The 19,834-nt window shown below is 50.2% G+C and overlaps 1 protein-coding gene across 3 annotated transcripts in view; it reads right to left on the reverse strand.

Moving 5' to 3' along the window:
* Positions 1–5,589: 5,589 nt before the first annotated feature.
* Positions 5,590–19,834, reverse strand: part of MX1 (MX dynamin like GTPase 1) — a 35,253-nt gene continuing 21,008 nt past the window's right edge. For all 3 annotated transcript variants that reach the window (XM_028126469.2, XM_028126468.2, XM_028126467.1), the window contains exons 10-15: positions 18,153–18,275; positions 17,680–17,821; positions 14,657–14,815; positions 12,449–12,525; positions 10,812–11,054; positions 5,590–6,268 (exon numbers count right to left, since the gene is read on the reverse strand). In XM_028126469.2, the coding sequence (XP_027982270.1) occupies positions 6,038–6,268; positions 10,812–11,054; positions 12,449–12,525; positions 14,657–14,815; positions 17,680–17,821; positions 18,153–18,275 (975 nt within the window). In that variant the 3' untranslated portion in view covers positions 5,590–6,037. The remainder of the gene's footprint in view (positions 6,269–10,811; positions 11,055–12,448; positions 12,526–14,656; positions 14,816–17,679; positions 17,822–18,152; positions 18,276–19,834) is intronic.

The following is a 19,834-nucleotide window of genomic DNA, read 5'->3' on the forward strand; positions in this document are numbered from 1 at the left end:
GCTGATGCAAAGCAATGGGTTGGAGGCTGTCCGGTTGGGATTCCTTCCGAGCCCACCGCGGGGGCCGCTTCTGGATGTACCTGGGGCCGGTGACTTCTCAGCTGCTGGATGGCTGGAGATAGAAAGGGAGAAAGCTGGGTGGGGCCGTCAGGGGCAAGCTTCTGGGGTCACTGCCGGGGAGGGCTACCCCCGGCCAGTCTCCCCACAGGGGTCTTCGCTGATCATTTTTTAGTGCCTTCTCAGCAGCCCCGGGTGGTAGCTGGAAACAAAGGGAACAGCCCTTAATGGCTGAAGACAAGAACCTCAGCTCCTGCTCGTGAGGGGCAGAGTGTAGACAGTTCCCTGCGAACAAGGAAAACCATCGCAAACACAAGCCCCCTGTGCACGGCTGGGCTGGTGGCCGCCGCATGTTGGGGGGGCGCCCCCGAGGGAGACCCAGCCTCAGTCCCCCACCCTCTTCCTTGGAGGTTGTGGGGTGCCGTGGTGACCCTCTCGAGGCGAGGCCTTGCTAATCACATGGAAGTGGAGGTCATCCCAGGGGAAATCAGGGATGTGTGATTGAAGATACACTGTTTCCATGTCGAGTTGCTACGTGTTACTACCTCAGTGCTCACCTAGTCTTGGCCGGTGCCTCTAAGTAGTTGCTACTTTTGGCTCTTTGAAAGTATTGTCCTTGCCAAGTGCAAACAGCGGTGGACTTGAACTGCTTTGAACTGCTTTGCAAAGCGTTCTGTACACAAGCGTGCTGAAGCTCGCAACAAAGAAGAGAAAGGGGTGTTTTGGACTCCCCGAGGCCCCTTCCTGCCCTTCAGGCTTCCCCTGGAGGGAAGGGCCGTGGTTGAATTGCCGAGGGAGCGTGAAGCATCAATGGTCATGCTGTGAGTACTGCTTTCCCGAGGCTCTGCCTCCACCCTAGCACACTGGTTTCCCAAAAGAAAATGAATGATTCTACTGCTGCCGCTTAACCTTAAAGCGGAAGGTCATGGGGTCCCGTTCCCAGGATGCTTCTGATCATGTGCCTCCTTGGCGGCACCATCCCTGGGGACCTTCCAAACCCTCGGCACCCCACCTGCTCCCCAAGCCAAATTTTAAAAAGCATTGTCGTGGTGAGAACGTGTTCCTTCCTTAGCTTCTTTTCTGTGACCACTGTTTGTCTTCCTTTGTATCTTCTTTTGTTTTGTATCTTTTTTAAACTGTAAAATTCAATTGTGAAATACTGTAAAAATAAATTATGCATTTTTTTTCCAAATGTTTATGGAGTCTTTGGAGGTCTGCATGGTACGCAGACCTAGTCTGCATCTCCTTGTAAGGCAGTTCTTGGGGACAGTGCTGCCCTCAGCTCTCACGGGTGCTAACCCCGTGGGGTCGGGTACTGTGAGCGGGAGAGTAAGGCTGGGTGAGTTTTTTCTCTGCCTGAGAACAGAAATCCATTTGAATCCTTTGCATTCCGCAAATCCCGTGGGTCCTCCATACATGACAGGGAATTGTCTTCGTTATATCAAGACGTGTTAAAATTATGGAAAAAGTTGTAATAAAAAGGTAAAACACGCCTTTTTGTTAGGCAATACCCCCAGATACACCTGAGTCATTCATGGTAATTATGTACCGTAAAACCAGCACGAACACTGAAATAGTGAATCGTTGCTTCTAGGGGACAAACAGGGACAAGGTCAGGTGCCTGTGAGCCTCCAGTCTGTGAACCGATCAGTTCATGACCTTGTTTTGTGGGTGTTTGTGTTTAAAGACACCTAACTGAATATACACTGTTGATGCATTAACACTGAGCTCACCGCCAATGGCACCATCAGTCCTGTAGGAGCTTAGCCACACACGTGCTTTCTCTCTGAAGCATGTCACAGCCTAGGGCTTATTAGCACAGCACTACACTTGGGGCCATTTTAAACAGCGAGATCACCGGCAAAAATACCAAAGTGTTGGAAAGGTGGCACTAACTAGACCAGGAGAGGACACTTGTTCACAGCGAGAGCTGAAACAAGGCAGGGCTTCACCTTGTCATTCCTCAGCTGGGAACATCAGGCAACCCACGTTTGGGGCTGCTATGCACACGTCCACCAAAGCACTGCGACTGTTGAGTTGGAAATTGCAAATTTTAGCAAGTAGGTGGATTAGCAAAGGATCCGCGAATAACGGGTCACAATTCCTAGAATGTCCACATGGCATGGCGGCTGACAATCTTTTCAGTTATATTTTCCATGCTGGAGTCGCTTTGTGAGTGGTTTTACTTGTGGGTGAGGCTGTTTGCACTTAGAAGATCTAGCCAGAATGCCGAAGCTAGGGAGATATTGATACTTTGTATTAAAATCTTTATAGGAGGGCCCCCTGGGTGGCTCAGTCGTTGATCATCTGCCTTCGGCTCAGGTCACGATCCCAGGGTCCTGGGATCGAGCCCCACATCGGGCTCCCTGCTCGGCGGGAAGCCTGCTTCTCCCTCTCCCACTCCCCCTGCTTGTGTTCCCTCTCTTGCTGTGTCTGTCTCTGTCAAATAAATAAAATCTTCAAAAAAGAAAAAGAATTGTCTTTATTAAAAAATAAAATCTTTATAGGAGCACCTGGGTGGCTCAGTCGGTTGGGTGTCTGCCTTCTGCTCAGGTCATGATCCCAGGGTCCTGGGATCGAGTCCCGCATCAGGCTCCCTGCTCGGCGGGAAGCCTGCTTGTGTTCCCTCTCTCGCTGTCTCTCTCTGTCAAATAAAATCTTTAAAATAAAGCCTTTATAAATGATGTAAGTTAATTTACTTACTATAAATAAACCCCAAATATTAATTAGAGAAAAGTGAATACACCAGTGTTGATAAGTGAATAATTTGTGCTGGTCATTATGTTGCCTCTTGATGCTGGCTCTGCGGGTCAGCTCCCAGCATTGAAACCTGTGCCCGCCTCGATGTCTCTCCAGCTGAGTTGTTAATGGGGGACAGTCCTGTCTTGAACCCAGGCTTCCGGCCAGTTCTCAGCCCTTCTCTCTGTTCTATGGCTTACCTGATCCTGCTCTGATCCCAGAGTCTCTTCCCTTCCCTCCAAGACCTTACCCTGAGCCTGGCTTTGTAAGGAGCTGCACACGCCGCTGGTTGGAGCCAAACCCCATGGCCCAGGCCCTCTGTCGCACTGGCCTCATCGAGGGTGATGTATGATGCGACACATACCAGAACGCCTTCTCCCAGTAAACCCAGCATTTTAAGAAAAGTACCAGAGTGAAGTGACATCTAAAAATTCACTAATGTCCCAGTTGCCCCATTTTTAAGGAACCAACCCCAAAAATGGTGTTTGCTAAAAGTTCGCTGTGATGACAGAGACTGAGCTTGTAACCAACTGAAATCCCGCAGAACCACTCAGAGCTTTCTTCCCTGGGAGGAAAAGGGTAGGTCTGACAAATGGAAAGCCAAGGTCCCTGTGCCTTCTGCTGTCCTCACTGCTCTGTGGTGGAGGATTTGCCACCAGAATTCCCTTCCTCTGAAACACAAACGCATCTGGGGGACTTTTCTGGCTGACTGGTTGCTTTTGTCTTCGCTTTTCCTCGAAAAGGACAGTAATAAAAGCAAGGGCTCTGAAGCTTCTCAGAAGACCATCACGAATCCAGAAAGTCCTCTGAACAAATGCCCAGTGTGTCCCAGACCCCACTCCCTCTTACAGCATTAAGTGCTTACAGCATGTCAGCCCCTGTGTCCTGGAAAAATCAAGACTTCCTCTTTCAGTCAGTTCGATTCCATCCAGCCCCTCTCCTTGCTCTGCCCCAAACTCAGCCCCTTCCTGTGGGGTCGTCGGAGCCCCAGACCAGACTTAGCTAAAGTGAGGGTTCATGAGTGGACATCGTAGGTATTCTAGCATATTCTTCACAGATAGATGGACCTTCCTACTAGTGTTCGAAAGTGGGCAGCAGAATCTGGAGAGGCAGGCTCTGATCCTGGCGGCGTCCCTCCTATGGGGGGTAGGGATGGCGGATGGGAGAACGGGGAGGGCGCTTCAACCCCTTGTCCGAGCTTGGCTGTCCTCTGAGCGAAGAAGTCACACCAAGTGGACTCCGGAGCTCTCTCTCCTCGAGTCCCGAACACATGGGAGAAGGGACAGTCCACTTCTCCCTTGTTGATGGCTGGTCAGAACAAGCCTGGGGGATCCCTAGACACCTGCTGTTTGGGGCCAAAATGAAAGTGATTGCAAGCACCTCATGAGCAGGCGTGCTGCCTGGGGAAATTCCATTCTCCGGAGCACATACTCTCAGCTTTCTTCCTCCTGCTGCTCTTTCAGTCTCCAGGAAAATTGTAACCACAGCGAAGAAGACCCCTGAGCAACACTGACATCTCCCGGCTGCTCCCGGAGATGTTAATCAGGCCGGCCCGGCAGGGGGAGCAGAGACGCTGGCCTGGATCTATGTGCTCAAGGGGCACGTGCCCGTACTCTGCCTGCTGTAGGAGCGCCTGCACCACCCGCCTGCCTTCGCTCTTGCAAAAGTCTCTGTGCATTGATAACTGCTTCCTTTTAGCCCGAGGGAAACCCGCCCCTGCCAGCGGTCAGTAGGTGTGTAATTGGCATGAAAGGCCCAAGGTGCTGCGCCACGCTGGGAGCTGATGGGGACTTGTTGAATGCCCATCCTTTTCCCGGCATCCGCTCTTGTAAGCAGATTCTGATTGTGCCAAAGCACTGGGGATCGTAGCATCCCAAGGATCATAAGGGACCTGGGAGATGGGGCTGGATGGGAGGGGACATGTCACTAGTCGGCTACCGGGGAGAGGCAGTCGCCTGGCTTGGCCTGAAGCCCCCACTGCCTGGGAAGGCACGGCTCCTGGGGCAGCTCCCCCCTTTCTGGACACCTGGTAGAAAGTGCTCCCACCGCCCACACTGGTTGTGTAGGATGTCTCCCCGGAGAGCATTCGCTCCCAGTGCTCCTTTGGACGGCTCTCCTGCAGGCAACTCGACCCTCTTTACAGGACCTGCTGGCAGATCCCTTTGTGCCCCGCCTGGCCCCAGCCCGCTGTTCCGGTTCCCCGCGGCTGGGTGTCTGCGTGTGTCCCCAGCCCTGGCCAGACCAAGGAGAACAGTCGGGACTCTGCAGGGCTCCCCCAGGGCAACTCAGGGTCAGACATCTGCCTGCAAGACCCCGCCGGGCGCCGCCCCCACCCAGACGGGCTTGAATACTTTCAGCGCCGAGCCGGCCACCAGGCGACAGGAAAGCCGGGCACATGATCAACCGCTGATGCATTTGCTGGTTTCTTTTTGTCTTTTTGTGAAATAATCAATTAACACCCACCACCTCATATACTTAATTCTTTTTCTTGTGATAAGAACTTTTAAGGGTTACTCTCTTAGCGACTCTCAAATGCGCAACATAGTATTGTCAACGGGTTTATCTTCTAACTGGAAGCCTGGGCCTTTGACCCCCTTCGCCCACTCCTCCTGTTCCATTTGTACTCCATTGCTCTACTTTTAGTCGCCGTCTGCCCCCGGCCTCTCGTGAACAACCACGGTCTTTGCTCGGCCACGGAGGGCAGCGTTAGTGCCCCATCATTTGCCCCACTGGGGTCCCACCCACTGTCATTTTCAGGCTTCTCCCCCCAGAACACAAGGCGTCAGAGCCATGTCTGGTAGAAACGGGTTTATTACAAATCGGTGAAATACAGCTGCTAAGAGTGCCCACGCACGTGGCACGAATGCTCCCAAAACATCAGCTGCACAAAAGCAAGTGGCACAAAGCAGGAACAAAGCCTTCTACGATGCTTCGCATGCACCGGTCCCCGGTGGGAGACGGCGAGGGCTCGGGAGGAACCATCCTGGGGGCGGAAACTCATTTTTCCTAACAGGGAAGGCGGCGGCGGCGGCCCTCCAGGACAAATCCCGATCTCCGTCAGGACCTACGTCCTCTTACTAGCTCCCTGCCCACTCAGGGACAAGCACGGGTAATGACTGGAAAGACTGGTTGCTAACTCCTCGAGGATCTGTGACATGGGGTGGGGGCGGCGGGGGCGGGAAGCGCGGTCCTGCTCCCAGCCGATGTGCCCTGGAGGTGCGGGTGGGACAGGGAGCCCGCCTTAGCCGGGGAACTTGGCCAGGCGGCGCCGAGCCTGGGCCAGCCGCGCGAGCCGCTCCTTCAGCAGCTTCCTCTTGTCGCTGGTGTCACTGCGCTCCTTCAGGAGCCAGTTGTGGGTGTCCTTGTCATGGAGCAGCAGCAGCATATCCTTCTGCAGCTTCTGGCCGTACACTTGCAGGATGAAGTACTGGATGATCAGGGGGATGTGGCTGGAGATGCGGTTGGTGGCCTCCTGGCAGGGAAGAAGAGGTCACAGAGAGGGGGCTGACTCCAGCCTGCAAGCGTCAGGAGGGGCCGGGCGGCTGGCCGGGCAGATGCACGCCCCTGCCTGGGTCTCCAACCCAGCACTGTCGTCTGGGCTGGAGGCAGCGAGGAACCGGGTGCAGGGAGCCCCCCAGCCCTGACTCCAGCACCCCACCGCGGACTCCTGACCACTCGCGTTCCTTCTGATCAGAGAGGGCAAAATGGGCTTGAAAAGGGTAAATGGACGGATTAGCAACTCTGCTGAAAAGATCTTACGACTTTTATTTTTAATCCACACTAAAATTATTTAGCTCTCAAAAGCCGCAGAGGGGCACCCTCTGCCGTCTCTGCATGTCTAAAGTCAGTTTCAACCCTCCCTCCTTCCTCCCCAGGCCCCACCTGTTGGTGAAAAGCCTCTTCCCTCTCAGAGGGAAGCCTGTCACCCCCTCAGGCTGCCCTCTCAGGAAGCCGATCCACTCCCTGTGCCTCCATTCCCTCCCCCAGAAAATAGTGAGACGATGAGCACCCGGCTTCCTGAGCTGGTGAAAAAGATGAAACAAGCTGAAAGAGAAAAGTTGGAAAAGGGGCCAGGTGTGGGACAAGTGCTTGGTGAAGGCCGCCGGACAGGCGGTGCGGCGGAGCTGGGACGCGGCTCTGTGCTCCAGGATGACAGCCAGCGAGGGGCGTGGCCAGCCACCATATGGAGATGGAGCGAAGCGGACGAGGCGCCCCCAGGGGATCCCACAGACTGGCCATGTCTGTGGGAAACGATCTCTTCGGGAACGGAGAAGAAATTTCTGAGTGGTGACAGTCAGCTGCCTTGGCCTTCTGCCCTGACCCTCCCGGGGCCCACGGGGCCATTGTGCCAATCGCTGACTTGGGGACACTTGCCCGATTTCACGATGAACACACGGGGAGAGGGATGGCTGCAGGGACGGCTGCGTCCTGATCACGGAACAGCACGTGCCCTCTCGCTGCAAAAGGGAGTTGAGGATGTAGGTGGAGTTAAGCTCCTTGGCTGACCTTAAACTAGGGAGAGTATCCTGCATTATCTGGAGGGCCCGGGGCAAAGGAGGGAGGCAGGCAGCGGATTCGGATGGGGTGTGGTCCGGAAGGAGGTCTGAGATGCAGCATCACTGGCTCTGGAGACGGAGGAGGGCCGCGTGCTGAGGACCACGGGCAGCCTCCAGAAGCTGCACGAGGCAAGGAGACAGATTCTCCCCTAGAACCTCAAGGAGGAGCACGGTCCCGCTGAAACCTTGATTTTAGCCGGGGAGGATCATATTTAACAGAGAAAAGTTGCATTCTTGTTAAAGTCAGACAAGACGAGGCTGCCTGTTGGCTCCCCTGTTGTTTCCAGTTGTACTGAAAGGACCAGAAGAGGAAGCTTCGGGTATAAGGGGGATATAAAGCCATTGCTATTTGCAGCGTGGTGAGTGTTCATTGGGAAAATGCACAAGAATTGGCTGCAGAAACCATATCTAACAACAAACAGAAGACAAAATGGAAGAAAAGACTCACAGCAGAGATGTAGGAATAAACTTCAGAGTGTGCACAAAATCTATGCAGAGAAAACATTAAAACACTTCTGAGGCTCCCCCAAAAGGAGACCTTCAAGTGGAGAGACCCCTGATGTTCTTGGACAGAAAAGTTTCATGTCATAAAGATGTCGACTCTCCCTGGCAGACTGATAAATGAATATAATCGCAATAAAGACGCCCAGCAGCTCTCTTCTCATCAGGAATGGGATAAGCTAATTCTACAATTCATACTGAAACTGGAACAAACAAGAAGGGGCAGAAAATGTCTGCCTAAAGAGAGGTGGGAGCACAGATCGTTGCCTGCCCGTGTTCACAGCAGCATTATCCAGAGTAGCCCGAAGGTGCAAACAAGTGAAATGCACATGGACAGATGAGCGGATAAACCCAATGTGGTTGGTCCATATGACCATATATCACTCTACTCTAAAGGGAAGGGCATTACAGCAAAGACAAACCTTGAGGACATTATGCTAAGTAAAATAAGCCAGACACAAAAGGATAGAGATTGCACAAGTCTACTTATCCGAGCTTCCTAGAATACGAAAATCCATAAAATTGGAGGGTACAATGGGAAGGCCAGGGGTGGCGGGAGGGGATGGGAAATCAGTGTTTCATGGGGATAGGGTGGGGACAGTCCTGGAGGTGCCCGGTGGGGACAGCTGCATGACAGTGTGAGTGTGCTCAATGCCGCTGACCTGGGCACGTAAAGATGGTTAAGATGGTAAATGGTATGCGATGCATATTTTGCCACACTATAGAAAAGAAGAAGAAAGAAGTAGGCAGCATTTGGGAGGGTACCAGCTGCACTGGACATTTAAGCCTTGTATAAAAAGCTGCTAATGTAATCATGTCGATGCTGACATGTGAAAAGCAAACCAACAGAAGAGAATTCAGGATCTAGAAAAAGACCCCAGGACACAGAGGAAGAGGGTGATTGATTATGGGCATATTGCGCATCAGTAGGCCCGGGATGGGGTCTTCGGTGATGGTTCTAGGACGACCATCAGCCGTCTAGAGCAAGCCTCATTCTGGACGTCAAGTAATTCCAAATGGATCACAGGTTTAATATAAAAGTCGAAATGATACGTTACTGAAGAAAATATTGTAGACTTTGTTTCTAAATCTCAGAGACAAAGTCCAATGGCGTAAGTGGAGACTATTATAAGACAAAAAGCACGGAAGCCCCACAAGGAAACAACCATTAAGTCCAATCCATAAATCTAAAACCTCCAGCATGGTCTAAAACCACCATAAAGAAAGCCACAGGGGCAGAGGACAAACTCTGGGGTATTTGCACCACAAATGGCTGGGATCTGAGACCCTGCTCTACAAAGTTTCTGCTGGAGGGATGGTTTCCTGAACAGGAAACAGAAATAACTCTTATGCTGTGAAACCATGTCCCACCTCATTGTAATAAGAGAAAATACAACAAAATGTCATAATATCAAAAAGCCAACAACTTCAGTGGTGACCAGCTGCAAATGTGGAGGGAACAGGCCACCTGTGGGGAGAATTTACCAATGTAATTGAGTGTACCCTCACCCAGGTATGGTATTTTCATAGAGCAGCGTGGCCCAGCTAAAGGGCTCAGTTATTCAATCAAACGCTAACTTAGGTATTGCTGTGGAGGTATTTTGTAAATGTGGTTAACATCTCCATTTAGTTGATTCTGAGTAAGGGAGGTTATCTGAAATCACGAGAGTGGGCCTCATCTAATCAGTTGAAGGCCTTAAGTGCCAAACAGAGATTTTCCTGAAGAAGAAAGCTTTCCTTCCGAGGATGTCAAGAAACCAGAGAAGGACCTCTTTTGGGGAGAAGGGCTGGCTCAGGACGGGGTGGGTGGGGGACCCCTCTTGCCATCAACTCATTCTCCTCTCGGGATTCTGTGTGTGAGTGCATTACCTCCTCTAAACGCCTCTGTGAGGCACATGACCAGACAGGTGGTAGGCTTGACTGCGGGAGAAGCCAAGGTGCACAGGTGCCTCCTGACTTGCCTTTCACAGGCCTCACTCATGTGGGCACACATCCCAGCGTCTGCAGTCAATGGAGTCTGACCCTTGGTTTAGAGGCTGGTCCTCCAAGCGTGGTCTCTGTCCGGTAGTGCGGGCATCCCCTGGGAGCCCATTAGAAATGCAGAATCCAGGGCACCTGGGTGGCTCAGTCGTTAAGCATCTGCCTTCGGCTCAGGTCATGGTCCCAGGGTCCTGGGATCGAGCCCTGCATCGGGCTCCCTGCTCCACGGGGAAGCCTGCTTCTCCCTCTCCCACTCCCCCTGCTTGTGTTCCCTCTCTCTCTGTGTCTTTCTCTGTCAAACAAATAAATAAAATCTTAAAAAAAAAAAAGAAATGCAGAATCCTGGCTCCACCTCAGACCTGCAATCCACATCTGCATTACAACCAGGTCCCAGGAGACCTGTGTGCACAGTCGAGTTTGAGAAGCCTTAAAGCATCCAAATAGTGAACTGATGGAGATATCTGGTAAACCAAGATGACTACTTGCTTTACATGTCCAGATTCTGACCTATCTCAATGGCTCTGAGGTGCACATCCTTCCCCAGCATGAACGAGACTGCTTTTCACATTATTTGAAACGGACAGTAGCCATCAAAGCATGTGTCTCTGTGAGTGGCTTCTACTGGGCACACGGCCATTGCATCTCGACACTGAGCTAAGGCGCCCTACCCACACTCATCTCACTGAAGATTCACAAGAACTGTGAGGAGATACAGCTTTACAGAGAAGAAAGCTGAGGCTCAGAGAGGTCAAGTAACTTGGCCAGGGCCGCACAGCCTGTCGACACCAGAAGGGAGTGGCTCCGAGCCACAGCCCCTGCTCGCCTCTCTGAGGCTCGATGCCTCCACGGACGCTCACGGAGAGGCCTGGAAGACGAGCCAGCTGGTGGTGGTCACCGCACAGAGACCGGGAGGCCAAAGAGACGCAATCACAAGGACACGTAATGAAAACCGCCTCCCAGAGACGCCCGCAGACTCACCTGACGGTAAGCCAGCAAATGCTCAAAGATGTCAGACAAGGAGATGTTTACTGAAGAAACTTCTTTGGAGCACATGCTGTTTATTTTTCTGTCCTTTCCTTTGTCCGACTCCTCTCGGACCCTCTGCAATGCACACTGATAGACCTGGTCCTGGCAGTACACGATCTGCTCCATTTGGAAGTGAAGGCGGATGGACTTCTCAGCTTCTTTTTCTAGTTCAAATTTAATGTCTTCAATTTTGGACTACGGCAAAAGAGGAGCAAAACGAAGAGCCCTCAGAAACAAATCACCGGCTCAAGGAAGGAGGTCCTCTGTGGAGCCCACGGCTAGCTGGCTCCCAAGTGAGCCAAGGCAGCACCTTGCTGTGGGGCAGCCTTCTGCACCCCGCACTGGCTTGTCTAGGATGGGGCTCCCACCCCAACTGCGGCTCGGGACCTCCGGGAGCCTGACCCCCCACCTGAACCTGGGAACCCGCACGGGCCAATGTCTCAGCTTCTTTCTTTCTCTGTGGGGGGCTTTCCCATCGAAGCAGGACCATACGCCCCATCAGAGAGCTCAGGGGGTAAAAGGGGGGGCAAAATTTAAATCTGTGCAATTCTGTACGCTTCATGTTTGGAGAATCTGGCTGCCACCAGGCCGGGGTGTAGATCTCTCACATAGAAAATATCTGGACTCCCCAGAGCTCGCACTCGGGGCCATTGAGTGTGACACATAGTGCTAGGTGCACCCCAAACATTTTCTTCTGTGTTCATTCCAGAGGACCAGGCAGCATAAGTAGCCCACCCCAAGCCCCCGAGCCTGCACAAGGCCAAGCCAGTCTTCCCAGCGGTGCTGGGTGCTAGGGGTGCAATGCATGTGTCCCCCCAAATTTATATGTTGAAAGCCTAATCCCCAGTGTGATGGCATCGGAGGGGGGGCCTTTAGGGGGTCAGGCCATGACAATGAAGCCCTTACAGATGGGGTCCATGCCCTTGTAAGAAGAGACACCTGAGTGCTTTCTTTCTCCCTTACTCTCTCCCTCTCTCCCTCTCTGTCTCTCTCTGTGTCGTGAGGATACAAGGAGAAAGCAGCCACAAGCCAGGAATCGGGCCCTCATCAGACACGGGATCTGAGCACCTCGATCTGGGCCCTCCAGCCTCCGGAACAGGAGCACTCAGTGAGTATCACGTAAGCTGGCCAGGCTGCGCTCTGGGCCACGGGAGCCTGAGCTGAGCCGTGGGGGAGCCCCTGTTTCTGAGAGTGGAAGAGTCTCTCAACAGCGTGAAGTGGGGGGTCTTACTTCCTCCTGACTCTTCGCTCTTGGGAGACGCCATTTGCCCGTGTGGCCTCCTCAGTGACTTTCAAGGTTAGGGCCATTTTCTTCAGAGGCGACAATGTTCCACACAAACTATGGGTCTCCTTCGTTCTTGTGATTTTGAGGATTTTCTTTCTATATTCCATCTCACTCACTCGGTCTGCCTTACTGCTTCTAACCAGACATCGCTGGTGATACCACTAGTAAAGTTCACTAATGAGCTTGACTATTTGCTTCTCCAAATACCCCGTAAAGTTGAAATGGTCTCAATCCAAGAAATTTGTTTTCCAGCATCAAGCTGACTTTTTTTTTTTTTTTTTTTTAGACATGTGGTCTGTTTTACCTTGGTAGTTCTGTAGAGGTTGAAAAATTCAGCAAAATTTGCTTCCGAAATATCTGTGAAGGCAGCTTGGACCATATCTGAGGAAAAAACAAGACTCATTCATAATTGTAGGTTGCAAAAAACAACAACAAAAAAAGAGGATGAAAAAATGTCCAGAAATGAAGTTTCCTCCCCTCCCTTCTGTTCCTTCTTCCCACTCAGGGACGGAGGGCGTGCCTTTTTTTGCTGGAGAGCTCTCTGGAAGAATTTCAAAGTCCAATTGTTCCCTGGCATATTTCTTTGACATTTAAAATTCTCATCCTGGGGCGCCTGCGTGGCGCAGTCAGTTGAGCATCCGACTCTTGGTTTTGGCTTAGGCCATGATCACAGGGTCGTGAGATCGAGCCCTGAGTCGGGCTCTGTGCTCAGCAGGGAGTCTGCTTGGGATTCTCTCTCCCTCTCCCTCTGCCCATCCCTGCTGCATGCTCACTCTCAAATAAATAAAATCTTAAAAAAACATTTTTTTCATCCTAAGCAGATACAGTTGCAAAGAATGTAATCTCTGGTAGGTTATAAATATGTTAATATTTTAAGTAAGACACAGCAGTCTCAAATATATCAATGGGCTCTAAATGTCCATGTTATCCATTTAAAAAAAATACGAACATGCTCTTATTCAATCAGAAAATTTACATTATTTCTTTCTATTTTTGAAACTCCTCATATTTCCATTTGACTTCCTCACAGAAATTTTATCCTAATATGATGGGCAGCATCTTTATGTTTGAAAAACTTTTTAAAGTAGGCTTCATGCCCAGCATGGAGCCCAACACTGGATTTGAACTCATGACCTTGAGATCAAGACATGAGCCACGATCAAGAATTGGACGCTCAACCGACTGAGCCACCCAGGCATCCTGAAAATCTTTTATTGACTCCACATCATATCTTTCTGAAACAGAAGTAGGTATATATATATAATATACCCATATACATATATATGCACACACACACCCATATGTATATACACCCATATATATATATGTGAGTTTTAAAGTTTTTTTTTAGTTTTAAAAACTAAAAGTTTTTAAAAGTTTAAAAAAGTTAAAAAAGTTTAAGAGGTTTTTAAAAAAAGTTTGAAACACACATATATATATATATGGGTTTTAAAAAATATTTTTTTCTGTGACTATAAAGCTCTAAGCACTACCAATTTTCTTTGAGTAAATTAAGAGTGCAAAATGGATCAACACAACACAAATACCAATTTTAATACACAACTATTAAGACTAAAGGTAAAATTATATTAGAAATACATCTCTTAAGGTGCTGTCATGGGACTGCCCCCAACCTATATGGGTTCACGGATCCAGAGTGATTATTACTTCTTGCTGAAATGAGACAGCTGAGGTGTGAGTGACAATATGGCGTCCGCCACGGTGGGGACAAAGAAAATGATTCCAGTGAATGTCTGGGAAACCAGAGAGCATGGCAGTTACAGGAGAAAGGAGCCGTCAGGCCTGTGGAGGGCTGTGTCTCTCTTTGTCTCACCTCGCCACCTCTGGGGAGGAGAGAGGGGCTGGAGATGGAGCTGATCATTGATTATGTCTTTGTGATAACTGATTACACCTCCTTTAAATCCCCTAAATGACAGGGTTCAGAGAGCTTCCAGGTTGGTGAACACACCCACATGCCAAGAGGGTGGTGCCCTCCCCCCCTGCCACGGGACAAAAGCACCTGCCCTCGGGACCCTCCCAGACCTCCTCTATGTATCTCCTTCATTCACATCCTTTATAATAAACTGGCAAAGGTAAGTACATCCTTTAAAATAAGCCAGCAGAGATAAGTAAAGTGTGTTCCTGAGTCCTGTGAGCTCTTCCAGCAAATTATAGTATCTGAGGAGGGGGCTGTGGGAACTCCAATTTTTAGCCTGTCCATCAGAAGCATGGTCTAAAGAGGGGGGGCCGTCCTGTAGGGCCGAGCCCTTAAGCTGGAGGATGGGTGCTAACTCAGTTATTGTTGGAACTGAACTGAAATGTTGAACACCTAGTTGGTGTCCAGAGAACCAGAGAATTAATTGGGTTCTTGGAGGTTAAAGAACACCCAGGAGGAGAGCTTGGAGTTTAAAAAACACCCCAGGAGGAGAGCTGTGGAGTTCAACACTGGTTTGGGCTCAAGCCTTTCACTGCCCTAGAAATAAAATGCCTACAAGCAAAATCAAGAACTCACCAGTTATCGTGTGCAGCATATAGACAGCTGGTTCTTCTAGTTCTTTGATTTGCTGTTTTATGATAATCTCAAACGTTTTGTAATTGACAAACCCTGGCAGCTCTCGGCCACGATACCGATTTTCAAATCTCTCGATTTGTTTACATATAGCTTTGTAACCTGGAAAAGAAGAGTTCTGAGTTATTTTAAAAAATAACTTTGTGGGTTTTTTTTTTAAACACAATACCATTCTGGACTTTCTGAAAACACAGAGAAGCAAGGGAAAAAAAACCAAATCTGATTTGCAAATTGAGAAAAAAATTCAGGGATTGCAATAAAAAAAAAATGGATCTCAAGACCATTTTCCTTAAGTCATCTCAAGATGGTTAAGTATAGCGTCAGGTGTGAGGCCAGAGGGCAGCGAACTGCACAAGCCAGGAGGATGAAATCGGGGGAAGGAATTTCCTCTTGGGTAAGAAATTCTATAGATGTTTACCAAAGAAACTGTACCACCATTCAGAATCAGTGACATGTCACGTATCCACATATCCGCATACAATAGCAGGTGTAGAAAGTGTTTATAAATCAAACGAGATAACAGAGTAACCAGGTACATAAGATTACTGCTCGCTACATAAAACACTTTGTTTCCTCTTTATACTTTGGGAATTCTTTTTATTCTCAACAAACTGGACTATAGAGGATACCTCTGCTGGTGGAAGTCTTTTTGAAGAACTAACCAGGAGTCGCGGTCTGGGTCTCCTCTTTTGGTCGGGAGAAATTTTCCCATAGGTATTTTTTTTAATCGAGATATAATTCACATACTATAAAATTCACCCTAGTAAAGCATACAGCTCAGTGATTTTTAGTATAGTAATGACATTGTGCAACCATCCCCACCAGCTAATTCTCAAGTACTTCTATCACCCCAAGGAACCCTCTGTCTGTCAGCACACACTCCCCATTCCCCACCCCCCTTGGCCCCTGGAAACCACTAATCTACTTTCTATCTCTATGGATTTGCCTGCTCTTGACATTTCATGTCAATGGAATCCAAAGACCTGTGGCTTTTTGTGTCTCACTTCCTTCACTTAGCATGATGTCTTCAAGGTTCATCCATGTTGTAGCATGTTTAGTGTTTCATGCCTTTCCATGGCTGAATAATAGTCCATTGTCTGCTGTCAAAGGCTGAATTGTATGTCCCCATAAATTGATATGTTTGAAGCCTTAATCCCTAGCGCCTCGGAAATGTGATTGCGTTGGAGATACAACCTTTAAGAGGTGATCAAATCCAATCTGACTGGTATCCTTATAGGAAGGAAATAGGACAGAGACCCACACAGGAAAGACACAGGGAGGAGGTGGTGTTTGCAAGCCAAGGAGAGAGGCAAGGCATCTGGAGAATCCAAACCTGCTGGTAATCGGTCTTAGACTTCCAGTCTCCAGAATTGTAAGAAAATCGGTTTCTGTTGTTTAAGATCCCCGGTCTTTGTAATGAGAACCCTAGCAGACCAGCAATGAGTACACGGACACATGCTAGCCTTCCTAGTGGGTGTGAGGTGGGGTCTCCCGGGGCTTTGGTTTGAGATCCTCTGACGGCTAATGACGCTGAGCATCTATTCCTGCATTGTGAGCCATTTGTATTTCTTCTTTTAGAGAAATGTCTACTCCTTTGTCCATCTTTAATTTGGGTTTGTCTTTTTGTTGTTGAATCCTAAGAGTTCTTTGTATGTTCTGGATACTGGGCCCTTATCGGATGTGTGATTTGCAAATAATTTCTCCAGTTCTGTATGTGTGAGGGGGGGTGTCCTTTGACACACACAAGTTTTTAATCTTGATGAAGTCCACTTTGTCTATTATTCTGTTTGTGTGTGCTGTGGGTGTCCTATCTAAAAACCGCTGCCTAAGCCAAGGTCATGAAGATTCAAATCTACATCTTCTTCTAAGAGTTTTATAGTTCTAGGGCTCACATTTTGGTTTCTGATCCATTTTGAGTTTCTCTTTGTATAAGGAGTGATTAGGGGGCCTAAATTCATTTTCTTGCCTGTGGGTGCCCAGTGTTGGGAGGAATGAGGATCTTAAAAAAATGAGCTATTTTCTCATGGGCTGTGTGCGTAAGCTTGCTGAGCAATACAGGAGGGGGTTGCTGGAGCTCAAGACTGTTAGCTTCCTTGAAAGGGACAGCGGCCCTTCCCTGATGGAGGATCACACCACACAGCAGTTGTTCAACCCTTCGCACTGTGGATTTAGCTCCAGTAAGCAGCATGGGAGCTGTGCAGATGGCGCAAGGGACCACCCCATTTTTCCAACAAAGAACACCATTATTTATCTTGTCCTGCCCTCTGTGCCTCAGCCAAGGAACAGAGAGGACTGAGACGTGTGGCCTTGGAATTACATAAAAAATGGCATGACTTAATCCCCCATGTTCATTACGCAAAGCCGAGGACAATGGTCAACGTGAACGTTCAGTCAGCCGAAATGAGTTATGGCACCCACCAGGCTGCCGGAATAAAAGCGAAGTTCCTTAAAATTTCCCTGCAGCCTTATCACTGGTCAGTATAGGATTTACTTTAAGCTTCTTGAAATATTAAAAAGTAAACTTCAGGTCACACTTTCTACCTCTCTCGGACTCTTGAGAACTTGGTGCTGCAAGGTGGTGCCTAGGTGTGTTTCATTTCCTTTGCGTTGCTGCCGCAACGATAAAATCCGCTGAGATAGAGAGGCTTCAGGGCTGTGGCCAGCTGACCAAGACCCAAGCGACTTCATCCCGGGGCTGCAGAGAGCACGTGGCAGGTTGACCCGCTACTGTGGATGGAGGGCTGATTCTGGTGGACGCCTGGGCGGACCCGGGCCGATCCCCTGGCGTGTTCTGAGATCTGCAGCCGATGCCTGCCGGCCCAGGTTCAGTGATGTGGGCCGGGGCACCCGTGGTTTCCACACCCCGCGCCCCCTGCGCCAGCACCCGTGCCAGCCGCACCACCTGCCCTCCCGCGGCCCCCCACTCCGGCGCGCTCGCCAGGCCGACGGCAGCACCCTGGACGCACCTCGTTGGAACCTCTTCTCAATCACCAAGCTCCATTTGTGGAACTCGTTCCGGATTTTGGTAAAGAGCCGACACTCGTCCTCCCCCACAAATTCTTCCCCTTCAGTTAAGGAGGTGATGTCATGGTTAAAGGCATTGATTTTCTGTCAAGAAGGAGAACAGAAGTATCAGTGGGGATATTCCAAACACAAGGACGTTTGGAGGTCGCATGGAGGCTGAGGGCGGGTGAGCCACTCCTGGCCACCTTACGGGGTGACAGGCCCCCACGCTCTGCCCTGACTGCCTCGGACTCTCGGGGAGCACACACGGCACCTGTCAGTCCCTGCCCACTGTCCCTCCACCCCAGCCCCTGTTGGTGCTGAGCGGGCCGACTGAGCCCGGGTCAGCTTGCTGGGAGCAAGAAGCAAGTGCGTGAGGCACCAGATCCCTTTCCGGACGACGACGTCCCGACTGGAGGCGATGGGCCGTACTCACTTCTATCAGAAAAAACATCTTTTCATGCTCCTCTTCAGGCACGTCGGAACCATATTTTTGTAACTCCTCTGTTATTTTCTCATAATTTTCCTTTATCTGATTTTCTAACAGGGGCAGAGTTTTCTGAGGAAAACAGAAAATAATGCGCAGACGTGAATATGGACAGGGAAGGAGCAGGAGCTCCCAGGCCTCCTTCTGCTCAAGAGAAGAAGGATGAGGGCGTGTTAGCGGGTGCCAAAGCCACCCGGCCCTCCCCACGGCCCTGCTCCCCGGGGCACAGCCTCACGGACGCGCTGAGGCGTCCACTCCGTGTGGCGCCTCCCCCATCAGAGCAACGCTAGGAACGATTCCTTCTGTGGTCATGTCACAGCCACCCTGCAGGCAGGTGAGAAAGAGCCACTCATCCGGTGGGCTCTGAAAAAGTGGCAGTTGGAATCATCCGAGATTCAGTCACTCTTATGCTGTTCGCAGACGAACACCATCGGGGACTTCTGTCTCTGATGACATGGTGGACGGCAGGCGCCAGCTCCCTCTTCCACCACAAACACCGATAAATGTTGGCTGACAGGTGGAAAGCGTCGCTGGAAGTGCATGGGTGAGTGGGCAGGGACAGGGCAGACACTCCGAGGCACGGCCAGGTGACGTGAGTGCCCTGGGACGGGCAAGGAGAGCAGGAGTAGAGCCAGATTTGGCCTCACGGGGCATTTGTAGCAAAAAAACGTGGAGCTTACGTTTCAGAGCCTGACTTGGCTGGGGCATAGAATAGATCCGGGTGGGCTTGCTCGAGGCAGGGAGTCTAATGAGCCAGGATCTTCTTTCTACATAAAGCTGGGACCCCAGAGAGCCATGCTCTCCCTATATGGGTCAGCTAGGAACAACCCTGCCCTCCCTCTCCATTCTTGGGGACTGCACGGGACACTGAACCCGGAGCTGAGTGGAAGAACATAAAATCTCTGTAACCACAAGCCAGCCCTCAAACAGGTTTGCCGCCCCAATTTGCATTCCTGGAGGGGTCCCCCAAAACCTCAAGCTGAGAATCTGAAGTGGTTTAGGCAGGAGGCCCTTCCAAGGGGCTGGCAGAAGCAAATCTGCCTCTCCCTGGAGAAACGGATTTTGAACCTGGGCTTCCATGAATGCCTGCAGATCAAGTTCCAAAACCGACAGGGCCAAAGTCAAAACCCTAACCCAGGTCATTGTGGGGGATGGCCAGCGGAACCCAGAGCACCAAGGCTTCTGACACTGGGATTATCAAGCACAAAATACAACAGAGATGTGTGCAAAGAAATCTTTTTAAGGGATCGCAGTCGGGAAACTGCAAGCGATTGTGTCTAGACAAATTTGAAAAAGAACCACAGGGAGATCTAAAATATGAAATATATGATCATTACAATTACCAAGACATTATGACAGTGGCTAGTAAGGAGAAAGGAAAAGTTGATGCATTGCCAATAAGATTTTAATTTTTAATTAGGCCAAGCGGATCTAGTCTATCAGCTCCCACCCAACGTGTGGGACGAGCAGCATCCACACCATCAGGGAGCTTGCTGGAAATGGAGAATCCCAAGCTGCCCTCGAGACCCACTGAACCAAGCCTGCACCTTCACATGATCCCCAGGAGATCCGTTAGTGGGTCAGTCAGCCCACATGGTGGAGCTTTGGGTTTGTGGGATTCTATTCAGAAA

The sequence above is a fragment of the Eumetopias jubatus genome, unplaced genomic scaffold (genome assembly GCF_037043125.1).
Source record: "Eumetopias jubatus isolate StellerSeaLion01/CBP00866 unplaced genomic scaffold, mEumJub1_p1.0 scaffold_1, whole genome shotgun sequence".
NCBI lineage: Eukaryota > Metazoa > Chordata > Mammalia > Carnivora > Otariidae > Eumetopias > Eumetopias jubatus.